Consider the following 16,703-nt stretch of genomic DNA (forward strand, 5'->3'; position numbering starts at 1 on the left):
ACACATAGTGCCAAGAAGGTGAGCAAACATATTAAGAACAGTATGCCATATGTGCCAGGTCCCTTGAAACAGCAAGGATGGACCGGCTCCCGGCAAATGGGTATGCCCTGACTGGGAACCGGACTGAGATCCACTGAGCCACACTGGCCAGGGTGCTCATAGAGCTTATTATCTTGAAGGAGGGGTAAGATATCAGTGTATTTGATGCTGAGATAAGCTCTGGAGAAAGATTAAGCAAAGAAGGACAAGAGGGTTGCGATTGATTCAAATAGGGTCATTAACGATGTTTTACTAAAAAGTGACCTTTGAGTAAGTAAGATGGGATGAGAGCTAGCTAAATGACTACCTGGAGGAAGAACCTTCCAGACTGAGGGAGCAGTGGGTACAAAGTCCAGGTGTGAGAGAAGGCCTGCCATGTTTGCGGAGAGGCTGGGAGGTGAGGTCAGCAGTGAGGTGAAGAGATTTGAAGGGTGTCAGGGAGATACTTGATGGGATGAGGTTTAGCTCATGAAGGGACTGTGGGCCATTTGATTACTTTGGCTTTTTCTTTTAAAAAGTCTCTCTCTCTCTCTCTCTCTCTCTCTCTCTCTCTCTCTCTCTATATATATATATATATATATATATATGTGTGTGTGTGTGTGTGTGTGTGTGTGTGTGTTGATTTCAGAGAGAGGAAAGGAGACAGAGAGAGAGAGAGAGAGAGAGAGAGAGAAACATCAATGATGAAATTAATTGATTGGCTGCCTCCTGTGTGCCCCCCTACTGGGGATCAAGCCCACAACCCAGGCATGTACCCTGACCAGGAACAACTGTGACCTCCTGGTTCATAGGTCAATGCTCAACCACTGAGCCATACCAGCCGGGCTTGGCTTCCTTTTTTGAGTGGCATTGAGAAGTCATTGGAGGGTGCTGAGCAGAGGGAAATGACTTGGTTTTGTTGTAACTGATTCTCTCTAGTTGATGTGTTAGTATAGACTAGAAGTTAAGGGAAGACACAGGAAGTCTAGTTTGTTCTGTTTCAGTAATCCAGGTGAGGGATGATGGTGGTGTGGACCAGTGATGAAATGATGAAAAGTTTTAAGATTTCTGGATATTTCTTGAAGGTAGGGTCTACAAGATTTGTTGACACATTGAGCATGGGGTGTAAAAGGAAGATTGGGGGTACCATTAATGGAAGTGACCAAGACTGAAACTGTCAGGTAGTGAATGAAAGATCAGGTGTGCTCAGTTTTAGACGTGATAGGTTCACAATACTTGTTTGACTTCCAAGTATGGATATCAGTAAGACTCTTAGAAAACAGATGACATCAGAGTTGGGAGAAAGGTCAGGGTTACAGGTATGCACTTGAGAGTTACGAGCGTTTTGGAATGCTGTTTAAAGCCACGAGTAGCAGATTGAGTTGTCATGGGTGGGGAACCTTTTTCCTGCCAAGGGCCATTTGGATATTTATAACATAATTTGCGGGCCATACAAATTTATCGACTTAAAAATTAAGTTATATTTGGTCAAACATTTAACTCACCCCTAATGCCTTGGCAGGGCCAGACCAAATGATTTCGAGGGCCTGATAGGGCCTGCGAGCTGGACGTTCCCCACCCCTGATTTAAATAGACAAGAGGAGAGGTCAGTGTTGCACATTGGGAGGAGGGGGCCGTGGGAGATGAGGAGGAACAAGGCAGAGATGCTGAGGAGTGGTCAGTGGAGTGGAAGGAAAATCAAGAGAGTCCTGGGAGCCAAGTGGGGTCTTTCAGCGAAGAGGATGTGAGCAACTGTGTCAGAGGCTGCTGACTAGGGACGGACGGACGGTGAGGATTTGAGGGGAGCATGCGTTCAGCAATGCGGTGGTTCCTGGAGGTCTCCTGCAGTTTTTGGAGGAGCTGTAGGGAATGGGAGTGGATTCAAGAGAAGCCGGAAAAGAGAAAGTAGACAGTGAATATCTGATAAAAGCAATTTAGACCCTGGTGAAGGGCGTTCATTCCTCCAGGATGAGTTTGTACCTTAACACCCTTAGCTCAAATGACGCTTGTTCTTGATATGGGAGAGCTTGTTGTGCACAGGGTAGACATACAAGTTTTCCCTTCCTCCCCGGACCCCCCGCCCCCCTCCTTAGCAGCCTGGTAGTGCTCTACTGTTTATCTCTTTTCTTCTCTCCACACCATGATTTCTTTCCCGCTTGTTTACGCACACATGCTCTTTCTCTTTTTCCTCACGTGCATATACACACCCTTTATCAGTGTGTTCATCACAGAAAAATGTGATTGTTTTTGTATATTTATTTTAATAAACCCCATATTAGTATAATGGGAATGCAGAGAGCCTCCTGAACTCTGTAATAGTGATTTTTAATGTGTAATTTTTGTCTTCCTAACCCTCCTGAGGACAAATTAAAGGTGGTGTGCTCCCCAAATTACCCTCATTTGTATCCTGTCAAATTGGCTAATGATTGGCTATCAATCTTTTCTCTTTCATAATCAAGAAAAAAGTCATTAATCAGACTGGAAAAGGACCTAGATGACTATGAAAAAGAGAAGAAACACTTGCAAGAAATGGTGGGTTCTCTTCCACAATTCAGAGACGGCAGAGAGAAAGCTCTGAATCAGCAGTGCCGGAACACAGCGCTCCTGTGGGAGAGCACCAAAGCCTCTGTCACCGAATGGTAAGGACAGAATCCCGCCCGCCTCTGCCAGGTGCCCTGTGGCACAATCAACACCTAACGGAGGGCAATCAGGAGTTTCGCCCTGGAAGCGCGCTGGGCCAGTGTCTGAGCAGCCCTGGGGTCACAGACTGGCTTGATGAATTGAAGAGGTTATCTAGGAAGGCTGACACACACACCGTGTATTAATGCTCCTCCCCTCCCCTGGATTTGTTTTCCATTGCTGCTGTAACCAGTCACGTCAAATTTAGTGGCTGAAAAATGTCACGAGCTTTTATTACAGTCTGGAGGTCAGAAATCCCCAAATCAAGCTCTGTTTCTTTTGGAAACTTCAGGAGTGAATCCCTTTCCTTGCCTTTTTTATCTTTTGGAGGCTTCCTCTTATAATCCTGGGCGTGTGTCTCTTATTTCCATCTTTAAATCCAGCAGCTTGGCGTCTTCCAATCTCAGTCTCTTTCTCTCTCTCCTTCTCCCCCTCCTCTGCCCGCCCTCACCTCAATGGAAAAAATATCCTTGGATGAGAATGAAAAAAAAAAGAGCTATTGCTTCTGTCAGTCCCTGGGTGGCTTGGCTCTCTGGTGATTCCCTTAACTCTGCTCTCCTTTCACCACCGAACTTTCGAGTACACTTTCTATACTTTCCTTCCGGGACCTGTGTGTATATAGTCAAGATAAAGCCTCTTTGTGGTATTTGATCTAGTCTGTCCTTCAGTTTTACAGAGGAAGGAAGTAAGGTTCTGGGACCTAAAGTAACTTACCTGAGGTCATATATCTAATTAGTTCCCAGCCATAACTAGAAACCAGGTGTCCTAACTGCCACATTATCTGTACTATACTTTTTAAAATGGGCTAAATCTAGAATGAGTTAAGTAGACGTTTATAAATAACTTGTGACTTGCTGAACCAATATTGAAATAATCTCCAAGAATAATTCTAGGGAGGCACAGTTTTTCAAGATGATTTTTGGTTAAGGATGAAATTGAGATGCCGATTCCTCAAGGTCATGAGTCGTAGGTTTCTTTCTAAAGCATACGTCTAGTGACTTTTTAATATTGATCGGGTGAAAAAACGAGTCCAGTGGCTGTTTTTACCACCCACTTGGGATGGCACGTATGTGCCGTCATGCTTAGGTTACATTGGTAAAACTATTATAAACCATGTCAAGAAGAAAAATCCTTCTGTAACTTATTGGTCATTGTAAGGATAGTGAAAGAGAGAAAGAGTGGCTTTGTTCTTTTCAGATGTTTAGCTGTTTTACATGTTTCCCTTCTGATAGCCTTGACCAGTGTGAACGCGTTTTGGAGCTCTTAAAACAATACCAGAATTTTAAAAGCGTCTTGACAACTTTGATTCAAAAAGAAGAGAATGTCATCTCCCTTCAGGCTTCGTACATGGGGAAGGATAACCTGAAGAAAAGGATAGCAGAGGTGAGTCCAGATTCCTGACGAAGTACCATGGCCTTGCTCACTAGCCTGGCGATAAAGAGGATATTATAAACGGAGGCTTTTCCGAAACTTTTAAAAGAAGTTACTAGTGACTCTTTTTTACCAAATATCTAAGAATTTATTGAGTATGTCAGCAGAGCTAAAAAAAAAAAATCAACCCCCAGGTTGATGCTGGGTCGCCTCTGTCTGGGTTCGGCGCTGGCGGGTGGCTGTGTTGGAGTCTGGGGTGGCCCCTGCTGCTCCCTCCGGGAGGTGGTAACCGTCTGTGTGTGCACTGACCTTCTGCCTCAAGGAACCTGACACTTCATTGCAGTCTTGAGAGAGTGAAGACCGTGCGACAATCCCCTCTGTGGCTAGTGGACAAAGGGAAAAATTACCTTTTTACTTATTTGCTTTTTGCAAAAGGCACGTGAGCTCTTCTGCAGGTGGTTCTGTCTGTCGTGTTCATAGCCTCGCCAAGCACAGCTTCATGCTCTAAGAAGAATGACATTTTTGGACACTAGGTGTCATTATTTTCTATGATTTTGTGTGGTTATCCATCAGAGTGGCAGAAAGGGAGACAGAGAAGATCACACTATCCTCTGTGCTTATTCACCCGCTTATTTTCCTGCTGGTTTGTGAGCACGAAGCTAAAGTGCGGTCAGAGAGTCAAAATCCCGTGCGAAGCTCTGTCTGCTTGACCTAGCTGCTTGTTAGAAAGCAATTTTATTAAACTTCCCCGTTGCTGAGAACAACATCAGGAGAAGCTTACAAGGACGATTTATTCTTTATCTGGAACTCCTGTCCCTGAAGCTGCTGTGGCACTCAGGGTGCAGACACACGGCCGGTGCCACAGCCGAGGAGTAGCCCCTGTCAGGGACCCGCTTTCTCAGTTTCTTGAGACGGACCAGTCAGAAAGGGGCTGGCTTAGATAGATACCAGTTGTACAGCCGTGACTGTGTGACGGGTGTTCCATGAGGGAGGCCACCAGGACCATGAGCAGATAATCAGTTGGCGCGGCTCCATTGCAACCTGTCCAGCAGAGCAGCTTCTGGGTGTGGTGGTCTCGGAGTCTAGGAGGGTCCTGCCCTCATCCCAGTGGATCTAAGGCGCTGTGGTTCCCTCGGTTCTCAGAGAATCCAGCACGATCAGCTGTACGAGATCCCCTCACCTGTGTGTCCCAGTTCACGTAACTACTCTCCTATGTGCCCCTGACAACAGTTTCCCATTAGGCACTCCTATTTCAGAATCAAGGTCTCAGCCTTAATCAGTCTTGTCCCCTAAGTCCCTGTCTTGTATGCTGACCAGACATATCTAGTCCCTCTTGCTTGCAGCTGTTCTTGGTTTGTGCTAATCCTCCTTTGTCCTCGAGTCCTACCTTTGTCCTGTTAAGTTGGATCCTGTTACCAGCAAAAAAGCTCTGTCTATCCTATTTGGTGAGGTAGCATTGGTAGAGTACCTAGCAGCATTCCTGGGATTTAATCTTTTAATAACGTCAGTCATGATGCCCACTGTGTGTGTGGTTGTGGGGGAAGAAAAAAACACTCAAGTTTTCTTTTTTTCCAGCTGGTCTAATAATCAGACAGACATGAGACACATTAGCAAGAGAAAAGAACAAATTTAATACATTTCTTTGGGAACCCAGGCTTCATGAGAGAGTCAGAAACCCCATGTGCACTGGAGGTTCAGAGACAAAAAGGGAAATGGGTACATAGGACATTCTCAGCTAGGGGTGGGGCAAGGTGCCTTGGGGGCCTCACAGGGTTATTGCAGGGTGATAAGCAGAGCAGACGTTCAGTAAATAGAAGTTTACCCTGCCCTATAGATAGGTCAAAAGAGGTTACCTCTGATCATATCTTTTTATGGGCAGATGCCTAATTCAAGTTCATGTAGGTAGTTATGGGAGGGACAGAAGTTTTTCTTGAGTCTCTCTGCTAAAGTTGACTTTAGCTCAAATAATCTATAGGCCACAGAGGCACACCTTAGGGGTAACTTGGCCTTTGGCCTACCTGCATTTCTAAATGGTCTCGCTTCTCAGCTGTGTGAACACTCTTCCCGAACCCATAACTGTATAATCAAAACTGTAATTTTGACCAGGAAAAATTCCTTCCATCACCTTCAGGCAGGTAGCCCCTCTCCTGAATGACTCTCATTAATGGACATCTAAGTCCAGGTATTGACCCTCCTGCCATCATTAGTGCCTCTGTGGCTATTGTCTCAGTCTGTTTGGGCAGCTGTAACGAAAATACCTTAGTCTGGATGGCTTATAAACAGCAGAAATTTATTTCTTACAGTTTTGGAGACAGTTCTCACAGTTTATAACATTCTGCTGTTGACCCCCCCCCAAAAAAAAATCTGTGTTCTTACATGCAAAGTAGATGTATTTCATCCCATCAGCCCCCAAAGTCTTCACTTGCTCCAGCATCAACTCTAAAATCTAAGTCCAAAGTCTCATCTGCATATCCTCTAAATCAGATGTGGGTGAGACTGAAGGTACGTTTCATCCTGAGGGAAATTTCTCTCCAGCAGCTGACCCATGGAACCCAACAAATTATATACTTTCAAAATACAGTGGTGGGACAGGTAGGTATATCCGTTCCAAAAGGGAGAAATAGGAAAGGAGAAAGAAGTAAGACCAAAACCTAACAAGACAAACAACATGAAACGGTAAGGCTTGAGAATAATCCTCTGTGGCCTGATGCTCTGCCTCCAAGCCCACTGGATGGCCTCATCACCCCCATGGCTTAACCGGATGACCCTCCATCGCCCAGTGGCTCTCCACAGGAGCCTCTGTAGCTCTCCTAGGCTGGGATCCTACACCTTCAGTGCCCCTGGCCCGAGGTCACACACTTGTGGCGATCTTTTCCCTGGTCCTCACACGGTGGCGAGGTCAAGATAACTCTCTGGAGTCTCTTTTATGAGGGCACTAATCCTATTCATGAGAGCACCACCCTCATGACCTACTTACTTCCCAAAGGCCTCATCTCCTAATACATGACATTGGGGATTAGGATAAGAGCTTCTTAGAGTTTCTTATTAAATAACATAAAAACTATATGGCTAATTAATGAACGATAGAATTATTACTTATGCCCAGGCCTATCTGACTGCAGTCATGTTTCAGTCATCACAATAGTGTCTTTCCTGAAAGCATATTTGAAGTATGTGTATGACCGAAGTAAAAATTGGTTAACTTTGCTTCATCTATACCCCTTTCTCAACTTAATGGTTAGCTCACAAAAGGTTGTTTTAAAATTAATAAAATAACTATAATTTTTAAATATACAAGTCCAGGCATTAAAAAAATTATTATGTTGAGAATCTTATATCTAGCATGGTGTCTAGCATATGGGCACTTTATATATTTGCCGAAATAACATAATTTTGTATGGAAGACATAGAAGTTCTAGTACACTGATGTTTAATTTTGTTCCCAGACACTTTTTTAAATGACCGGATAAAAGCAAATTTTAGTGCTACTGATCGTTAACACAACTTTCGGTCAATTTTGTGATGACCTAGGTACTGTCTTCAGAAACAATCCATTTCTGTGGCATGCATTGTCATGATGCTCAGTGGCTGAAATATGATACCACTGAGAACGTTTGTCCTCCAAAGCTATAGAAACCTGGATGTTTATCTAGGACATGGTGCCAAATTTCTACTCTCCTTAATGAAAGAGTGTGAAAGTAAGACTAGAAAGCTGAACTGTCAGGGGACTGTTAAAGTTTGGGAAATGTCAGAGGGGACCTAGCTTTCTTTCCTCTCCCCTTCCATTCATTACAGAACAAAACCTGCAGTTCCTGTCAATGCAAAAATACCCTCTCCTGCTGTGTCAATTTAACAACAGAGTTCTCTGAATGTAATAAGAATGAGGATGGGTAGACATCCATCCTAATTTAAACACATGTAATATACTTCACATGTGTTTTTATTGATGTTTTGAAAGAGAGAGGAAGGGAGAGAGGGAAGGAGAGAGAAAACATGAACATGAGGGAGAGAGACATTGATCGGTTGCCTCTGGTACGTACCGCTACCAGGCATCAAACCCACAACCTGAGCATGTGCCCTGACCAGAAATCGAACTGGCAACCTTTGGATTCATGGGACGATGCTGAACCAACTGAGCCACATCGGCTAGGGCTCTATATATTTTTTCCATTTAATTGAACAAACATTTATTATGTCCCAATACAAAGAGGCCTAAGCTGGAAGGAAAAACACTTGGTTTGCCTTTCAGCCTTGCCAATGTATTAGTCAGTGTGAAGTCAGGAAATAGAACCACTCAGTAATTTTTTTCATCAAAAATGTTTAGTTTTTAATTAAACTTTTTATTTTGAAATAATTATAGTCACATGCAAGGTATAAGAAATAATACAGGGAGAGCCTGTGTTCCTTTTACTAGGTATTCATGAACTTGGTATTTCTCTGCATTTATTTAGACTTTCATAATTCTTTCATGAGCATTTTGTAGTTTTTTTGTTTTGTTTTTTAAAATATATTTTTTTTATTGATTTCAGAGTGGAAGGGAGAGAGAGATAGGAACATCAATGATGAGAGAGAATCATTCATCAGCTGCTTCCTCCATGCCCCACACTGGGAATCGAGCCTGCAACCCAAGCATATGCCCTAACCTGGAATCGAACCATGACCTCCTGGTTCATAGGTGGACGCTCAACCAGTGAGCCACGCCAGCTGGGAAGCATTTTGTAGTTTTTAACATATAACTCCTATGCATGTTTTGTTAGATTTATATCTAAGTATTTAATTTTTTGAGTAATTAGAAATGGTATTTTAAATTTGTTGTTAGTATACAGAAGTAGAGTTGTTAGGACATAGAAATACAGTTGATTTTTATATATTTATCTTCTATTCTTCAATCTTTTTTGAACCTACTTATCGGTTCTAGGAGTATTTTATAGATTCCTTGGAAGTATCATCTTTGTATTGTTGAAGATTATAGATTTCTAAGAGTATTTTAGAGATGATCTCCTATGTAGATAATCATGTCATCTGCAAACAGGATACTTTCTTGACCCCTGAAATTCGGGTGTCCTTGTCATCGCTGGTGGGGGGTAAAAGTTCTGGCTCCCCAGTAGGCTTCCGCTGACACCTCCCTGGCTCTTCCTCACAGCTCCCTAGGTGGCCTCTAGTGACACCAGAGGGGCAAGTGCCCAGCAGGAATGAAAGTCCTGGCTCTCTACTTGGCCTTCGCTGACAGTACCCTGGTTGGGTGAAGGTGGGGCCTCTGTCACAGCCAAGTTCTGGCGAGGTCTAGGCTGTGCATTTGACTTTGCTGATATGGTGGGGGTTTGGCCACATTTTTTTTCTATATTATTTACCTTCAGGGAGTGATGATTTTCTGAAAGTTTTCTGTCTTGCCAGGTTGTCCTATTCCTGGTACTTTTGCTGAAGAGGGCAGGCCTTTCTTGGGACTCTTGTCTGTTATATTACCAGAGGCTGCCTCCTTCAGCACACAGTCTGGGACACTGGAGGGAAAAAGAAAAGGCAGGGAGCGCACCACCAGGTTGTTCCTTAGGAGCTAAAGCCCACGGCCGCTCTTCCTTCTTCAGTTCTCCACTTTGCAGTCTTCTTAAATCAGTTTTGTGTGTGATGTGCAGGGGTTTTCATTGTGCTTAGTGGGAAGAAGAGGGAAAAGTATGTCTACGCCATATTCCCAGAAATGAAAGTCCTTCTAGGGTGCATACTTTTTAGATTTTTGTTTATGAGAAATCTATTTCCCAATTTTATGTAGTTATTAAAAATGTGTGTGTAAGCTTAGTAAATTGAGTGAAACAATAAGAATACATTAGTCAACACTCAAATTTCATTTTAAAGATCATTGGCCTTTTCATAAAATAGTGTTTCAGCTTCCATGTTAGAGATGATGTTGGAGTTAGAGTCATAGAAGATTAAACTGGAAGTCATATATTAAAGATCTTCTAGAGTTCTGTTGTTTTATTCAGATGAGGACATTTTTTTTCTTTAACAATAGAAAGATGATTCTTACTGGAGGAATCTATAACCGATTTTTATACCATTGCATGGATATGCTTTTTTTTTTTGAGAATATTATTTCTCATGGACAAAAAGACATGATTTTAGATCATATTCCATCATGCAGAGTAGGAAGAAAGTTGGGTGTAGAATTATTGTTAAATCAGATGGTTAGGATTATAAACACTTTTCATTGAGAAAGTGGGACAATAAAAACAAATAATGAAATCATGTTTCTTACCAGTTCATCTATGTCAGTAGATCAAAACATGTTTTACAACTTTTTTACAGATTGAAATTGTCAAAGAAGAATTTAATGAACATTTGGAAGTTGTTGACAAGATTAACCAGATCTGCAAAAATCTACAGTTTCATCTAAATAAAATGAGAACCTTTGAAGAGCCTCCTTTTGAGAAAGAGGCTAATGTTATTGTGGACAGATGGCTTGATGTAAGTGATCATTTAATTGACTAGAAATTCTATTCTATAACAATTAGATTGACCTTTTCTGTTGTATCTTTAATGTTTGATCTGATTACAAAATTCAAAAATACTCATGGTAAAAATGTTCAAATAATATAAAGTTTATGACTTAGCAATTTTCTTTACATCCAGAGTTTTAGGCAGTACTAACAAATGGGTCTATAAGTTTCTATATATAAAAGTGCAAGGTCAACTTATTTGAAATAAATTAGTTAATATGTTCCTCATCCATGAAAGATATTGATGTTCAACTATATATTTACTTAATACATTTTTATTTGAGAACTACTGATATTTTTTATGAATTACAAATTAAGAATTTGTGTTATATTTTCATCTGGGGTTTTTAAAAGCAACTTTTATTTATTGTGGCTTAGAAATTAGGAAGAATATTGCTTTCATTGCAAATAAGCTGCAGCACATCAGCTAAGATTTTTTTTTTGGTAGAAAAGAGAAGTACATGATACGATAAAGCAAAATTTTTGTTGACTAATAAAGCAAAATAGCCAGTAAAGGTAAACTAAAATTTTATTTAAAAATAGTGTTTAGCTAGAACCGGTTTGGCTCAGTGGATAGAGTGTCGGCCTGCGGACTCAAGGGTCCCGGGTTCGATTCCAGTCAAGGGCATGTACCTTGGTTGCGGGCACATCCTCAGTGGGGGGCGTGCAGGAGGCAGCTGATCGATGTTTCTCTCTCATCGATGTTTCTAACTCTCTATCCCTCTCCCTTCCTCTCTGTAAACAATCAATAAAACATATATATATTTTTTTTAAAAAATAGTGTTTGACTGAAACAATGGTTTTCATATTTTTTCCTACTAAATGTGTTATTTTTATGTGTTAATAATTATGGTAGATAAATGAGAAGACAGAAGACTACTATGAAAACCTTGGTCAAGCTCTAGCTTTATGGGACAAACTTTTTAGCTTAAAAGATGTAATTGATGAGTGGACTGAAAAAGTCCTTCAGAAAATGGAATTGCATCAACTCACTGAAGTGGAAAGAGATATGCTGAAGGTAATTAAACAGAGATAAAATGTCTGCTCTTTTTTACACAGTTGACATTTTAATAATGAGTTTGCTTTCTTTTGTGATTTGTCTAGAAAAATCACAAAGAAATCTTTTATTTCTTTCCTAATCCCCTGAGTGGGACCTGAACTCTGTTGCTTCCTTTATGGTATCTGGGAAGATGTTAGGAAATAATATTAATCTGGGGTTAACAGACATCCAAGGGATTCATGGATGAAATGAACTTACATGGGAGAAATTGACCTCACATGGGAGACGATCATTTATTTTCATGAATGTCTAACTAAAATGTAATATTTGTTCCAATTATAAATATATCAACACACAGTAGGATGAACTTGCATGTGACATTGTTATTAACAAAATCACAGATATTTTAATTATCTTTCATTATCTCATCCATGAAGGTGCTTGGATTTGTAACTCCCAGGACTCTGTCAAAAACCAAGTGATTAGGGGCAATCCAAAGGCTCTCCATGTTCTGTATATTAACAGTAGCAATCATGGGTACCAGAAAATAAGGTATACAATAAAACTATTTTTATTACAATTATGTGTTTTAGGCAGAGTTACAAGTCCATGAACAAAAACCTTCAGAATTTTCTAAAAGAGTGGCTAAAATACAGTTTCTGCTTCAAAGCAGCGAAATACCTCTTGAATTGCAGGTAAGGAATTTTTATTTAAAAGTCCCAATGAGAGTACTCTAATGCTCATAAACCAGAGTTCGAATCTTAAAATAAAATTAGGGTCATTATTTAATTCACCTTTGTTCGATTCCTGTATTAAATTGAACCAAATTTTTAATAGTCATCCTCGTTTATCTTTGTTCCACTTTTAGAATGAATAACGCTGTATCTTGCATTCTTTTATCCTTATTTCACAGGCCTCTGTGTGGAGGGAGAGGTATCACGGTGTGGCCCCTGTCAAGTAACAGGGGTTTCCTCAGGAGTTGTCATGGGTGTAGGAAGGAAAATATGCTCCAGTGATCCGCTTTCTAGAAGGAGAAACAGGGAGATTGCCTCAAGTGTGAATTCTGTTGTGCAAAGAGATTGTTACAGTTTTATGGAGATGGAAGTGCATGGTGGCTGAGTGGGAATATTCGTATGGCTGAGCATGAGTCAGACTTTCTGGGTGAGGTCCGGGTGCCACCACTCATTAGCCGTCTGATCTTGAGCAACCAACCTCCTTCACCTTCTTACGCCCGTGTTTTTGTGCGTGCATTAAGTGTTTACCATGATGCTGTGCACATAATAAATGCTCAACGGATGCTGGCTATATAATTTTTACTATATGTTTTTACATGTTTTCAAAAGAAATAATCCCTCCGTTGGTATGCTAGATAAAACTGGTTTTGGGGGAAGGATTCAAATTAGTCTCATAAAAAGTCAGAAGTTCAATTTCAGTTCTCATATTATTCTCTTCTTTAAAACAGGGGTGGGGAGCCTCTCTTCTGCCAAGGGCCATTTGGATATTTATAACATCATTCACTTAATATAATTCACGTATATAAATTTATGTTGCTTTGAAGAAAACTCCTAGATTGATTGAATTTCGGGTCCCGCCTGCGATTGCCTTGGCAGGGCCAGCCCAAATGATTTAAAAGGCCCGCAGGCCGGACGTTCCCCACCCCTGCTTTAAAGGCACCGTTCGAATTGTCGTATCAGTGATATAGAACAATGAAGAATTATAAGTAGAGAAGAATTCATTTCACATTGAAGTGAAGCAATCTCAACTCGCTTTCTAGCAGCGTGGTTTGTCTTAAAATCTAGTTCAGTAAAGTCTGTAACCGTACTTCATATGTTTCATGATTTCAGGTCATGGAGTCTTCTATTTTGAACAAGATAGAACATGTGAAAATGCTCTTAACAGGCGAATCCAGCTGCTCTGCACTCAGTGGGAACACAGCTGAGCTAAGGGAGGACCTCGACCAAGCCAAGACCCAGATCGGGATGACCGAGTCCCTCTTGAAAGCCCTGTCTCCGTCCGACAGCTTGGAGATCTTTACGAAACTAGAGGTACTTCCAGCTGCTTCCCTTCTCTGGCTCAGATTTACCTTCACACTTACTTCTGACAGTCTTGACCTACTTAATAAAAGTAGTTAATAAAAAAATGCAAGCTTGGGGGAAAATCTCAGAAAAACAATTTGTGTATATTTAGCAGTTTCACTTTTGACTTGCTCTGTGGACAGTAATTATTTGATATTAAATTGCATTGCTTTTATACATTTATGGGCTAAGAGAAAGCAAATCCACCCAATAGAAAATTATTTTTATGAAAACAATGGAGATCTAACATGCGTTGTTATTGAGGCCATTTTAAGTTTTAATAGTTGTTTGTTTGTTTATATATTTAGGAGATACAACAGCAAATTCTGCAGCAAAAGCAAAGTATGGTATCACTTGAGAATCAAATAGGTTGCCTGACTCCTGAACTCTCTGAATTAAAAAAGCAATATGAAAGTGTCAGTGATTTATTTAATACCAAAAAAAGCGTTTTGCAAGATCACTTTTCTAAGTTATTGAATGGTGAGTGCAATGTCTCTTCTGTGTTTCTGAGAATCTTGAAGTGTGAACAAGTACTGTGAACACAAAGGCTAATCTAAGCTTCACTTAGCAATGGTTGCACAGATTGTATTTAGAGAAAAGGGTTGATTGATTGATTAAGGATGTATTCAGTTAAATCTTTTGGGGGGAAGCACTCACTAATCTATGCATGTCAGAAATAACATTCATTTCTTTCAAGTGCCAAATTTTTTTCCCCCTGCAGATCAATGCAAGAATTTTAATGACTGGTTCAGCAACATTAAAATGAATCTTGAAGAGTGTTTTGAATCATCAGATACAAAAAAGAGTATGGAACAAAAGCTACAAAAGCTTTCTGTAAGTCATATACATTTCAATCAAAATTCATCAGCACTAAAATACTAGAGGCATAGAACTGTATTTAAGTAGCTAGGATAATAATTACTTTGACTTATTAATTTTCTTATATAGAAATAATATTTCCAAATAACCTGGCTTTCCCCAAATATTTTGAAACTGTTTATTGGGTAATGGTGCAAGTGGTTGAAGCAAGTTCTGTTTTCATACCTATTCTGAGATGCTGTTTATCTAAGAGTTTGCTGGTGAACTCAGTTGTGTTAAAATCATATTTGTTCAAAAGTAACAAATTTATTTCATTTGGACTTTGACATTCCTTTACTTTCCTGAAAGAGATTTCTTGATTTTTTTTAAGTCTTTCTAGGCATATTTTTCTTTTAAAAATTGCAGTTGAACTTTAATATACTGCTGGTAAGGGTATAGTGGAGGGTGGCCTGAAATGAATGGCAAAGTGCCTGCACGTTTAAAAGGCAGATAGCACCCTTAACTCTTGAGAATAGCCCGGCCAGTGTTGCTCAGTAGTTGAGCGTCGACCTATGAACCAGGAGGTCACGGTTCAATTCCTGGTCAGGGCACACACCCGGGTTTCAGGCTCTATCCCAGCCGTGGGCAAACTACGGCCCGCGGGCCAGATCCGGCCCGTTTGAAATGAATAAAACTAAAAAAAAAAAAAAAGACCGTACCCTTTTATGTAATGATGTTTACTTTGAATTACACTCCATCCATGCTTTTGTTCCGGCCCTCCGGTCCAGTTTAAGAACCCATTGTGGCCCTCGAGTCAAAAAGTTTGCCCACCCCTGCTCTATCCCCAGTGGGGGGCTTTCAGGAGGTGGTCGATCAATGATTCTCTCTCATCACTGATGTTTCTCTCTCCCCTCCCATCTCCCTTCCTCTCTGAAATCAATACAAATATAGAAAGCAAACAAAAAGAGAATAAGCTGTACTCTCAGCTTATTAATGGCATTTAATGTTCTCTGACCTGTTGATTTGAAACCATTCTTCATTGGCGCAGCCGCCTTTTTTCTGTTTTTTTCTTTCTATTTTTTTAGTTTCAAGTTCTGACTTTTCTTTTGCCTTTAACTTCACCCATTGCATGAGCCTTAGCAAACTGACGTTCAAACTTTTTAGCACAAACATTGAAATAAAATTCTCATTCGGACAAAGTGAGATAGAAAAAAGTCTGTGTAGTTTTACGTCTTGGTTACTAGGGAGGGATGAGTATTTAGGAGAAGCTGAGTACAACCAAGCAAGAAAAAGGCAGCCTTTCCCGTCTCAGCGCCTACTGACCTTCACAGCGGCACCTGGTTGTTCTGCTGGACCCCATTACCAGGAAGTCAGATGCACACACACATCATAAGACTAATAGAAGTCATCTTTTGTTTGTTTGTTTGTTTGTTTTTTTATTTTTTTAATATATTTTTTATTGATTGTTTACAAAGAGGAAGGGAAGAGGGATAGAGAGTTAGAAACATGGATGAGAGAGAGACATCCATCAGCTGCCTCTTGCACACCCCCTCCTGGGGATGTGCCCGCAACTAAGGTACATGCCCTTGACAACGGAATCGAACCCAGGACCCTTCAGTCCGCAGGCCGACGCTCTATCCACTGAGCCAAACCGGTTAGGGCGGAAGTCGTCTTTTGATCATTTGCCATTGAAGTTCATTGTCTCTCCATAGGCCTTCTTTTGCATAGGATGTTAAGAAGATGGATGTGCATGTACCGGCTTGGAAAGTGTTGTGGGGGTGGCAGAGACCATCCTTAGACTTGCCAGCAGGACATAATTGACTTTTTGTCCTTTTTTTTTTTTTTTTTTAATAGGATTTCTTGACTCTTGAAGGACGAGGCAGTCAAGTACAGCAGGTGGAAACTGTAGTGAATCGTGTGAGGAAGCATCTGCCCAAAGCACGTGTTCAGGAGCTTAATGGTTGGATTATACATCAAGAAACTGAATTAGAAAAAATGGAGTCCGTATGCCGGGTGCGAGCAAAGGAGCTGGATGACTACTTGCAGCAGCTTCTGAGGTAGGAAATAGAGGGGACGCCTCAGCACCACGTTTTGTAACGGTGCCTGTGTATTACTCCGCCGCAGCACAGCTAGCACTGGGATGCACAGTACCCACAGATTTCACAAACAGAATGCATGCTTTCAGATTTAAGTTTGACTCTAGGAAAATGGAAGGTTAGAGAATTCTTCAAATTACTTAAAATGGCAAAGGTTTAGGGGAGAGTCTGAAAATCT

General features: G+C 40.9%; 1 protein-coding gene across 13 annotated transcripts in view; it reads left to right on the plus strand.

Moving 5' to 3' along the window:
• The window catches only part of SYNE2 (spectrin repeat containing nuclear envelope protein 2), a 301,595-nt gene that overhangs the window by 124,026 nt on the left and 160,866 nt on the right, over positions 1-16,703 (plus strand). For 12 of the 13 annotated variants that reach the window (XR_004967589.1, XM_036309562.1, XM_036309545.1 and 9 more), the window contains 9 exons: positions 2,478-2,657; positions 3,930-4,080; positions 10,366-10,524; positions 11,413-11,574; positions 12,150-12,251; positions 13,401-13,601; positions 13,940-14,111; positions 14,353-14,465; positions 16,284-16,486. Coding sequence is in view for 12 of the 13 variants with exons in the window: in XM_036309562.1 (XP_036165455.1) it covers positions 2,478-2,657; positions 3,930-4,080; positions 10,366-10,524; positions 11,413-11,574; positions 12,150-12,251; positions 13,401-13,601; positions 13,940-14,111; positions 14,353-14,465; positions 16,284-16,486 (1,443 nt within the window). In the remaining variant the exon portion in view is untranslated. The remainder of the gene's footprint in view (positions 1-2,477; positions 2,658-3,929; positions 4,081-10,365; positions 10,525-11,412; positions 11,575-12,149; positions 12,252-13,400; positions 13,602-13,939; positions 14,112-14,352; positions 14,466-16,283; positions 16,487-16,703) is intronic. The other variant, XM_036309589.1, reaches the window with a different exon arrangement.

The sequence above is a fragment of the Myotis myotis genome, unplaced genomic scaffold (assembly GCF_014108235.1).
Source record: "Myotis myotis isolate mMyoMyo1 unplaced genomic scaffold, mMyoMyo1.p scaffold_m19_p_1, whole genome shotgun sequence".
Lineage (NCBI taxonomy): Eukaryota > Metazoa > Chordata > Mammalia > Chiroptera > Vespertilionidae > Myotis > Myotis myotis.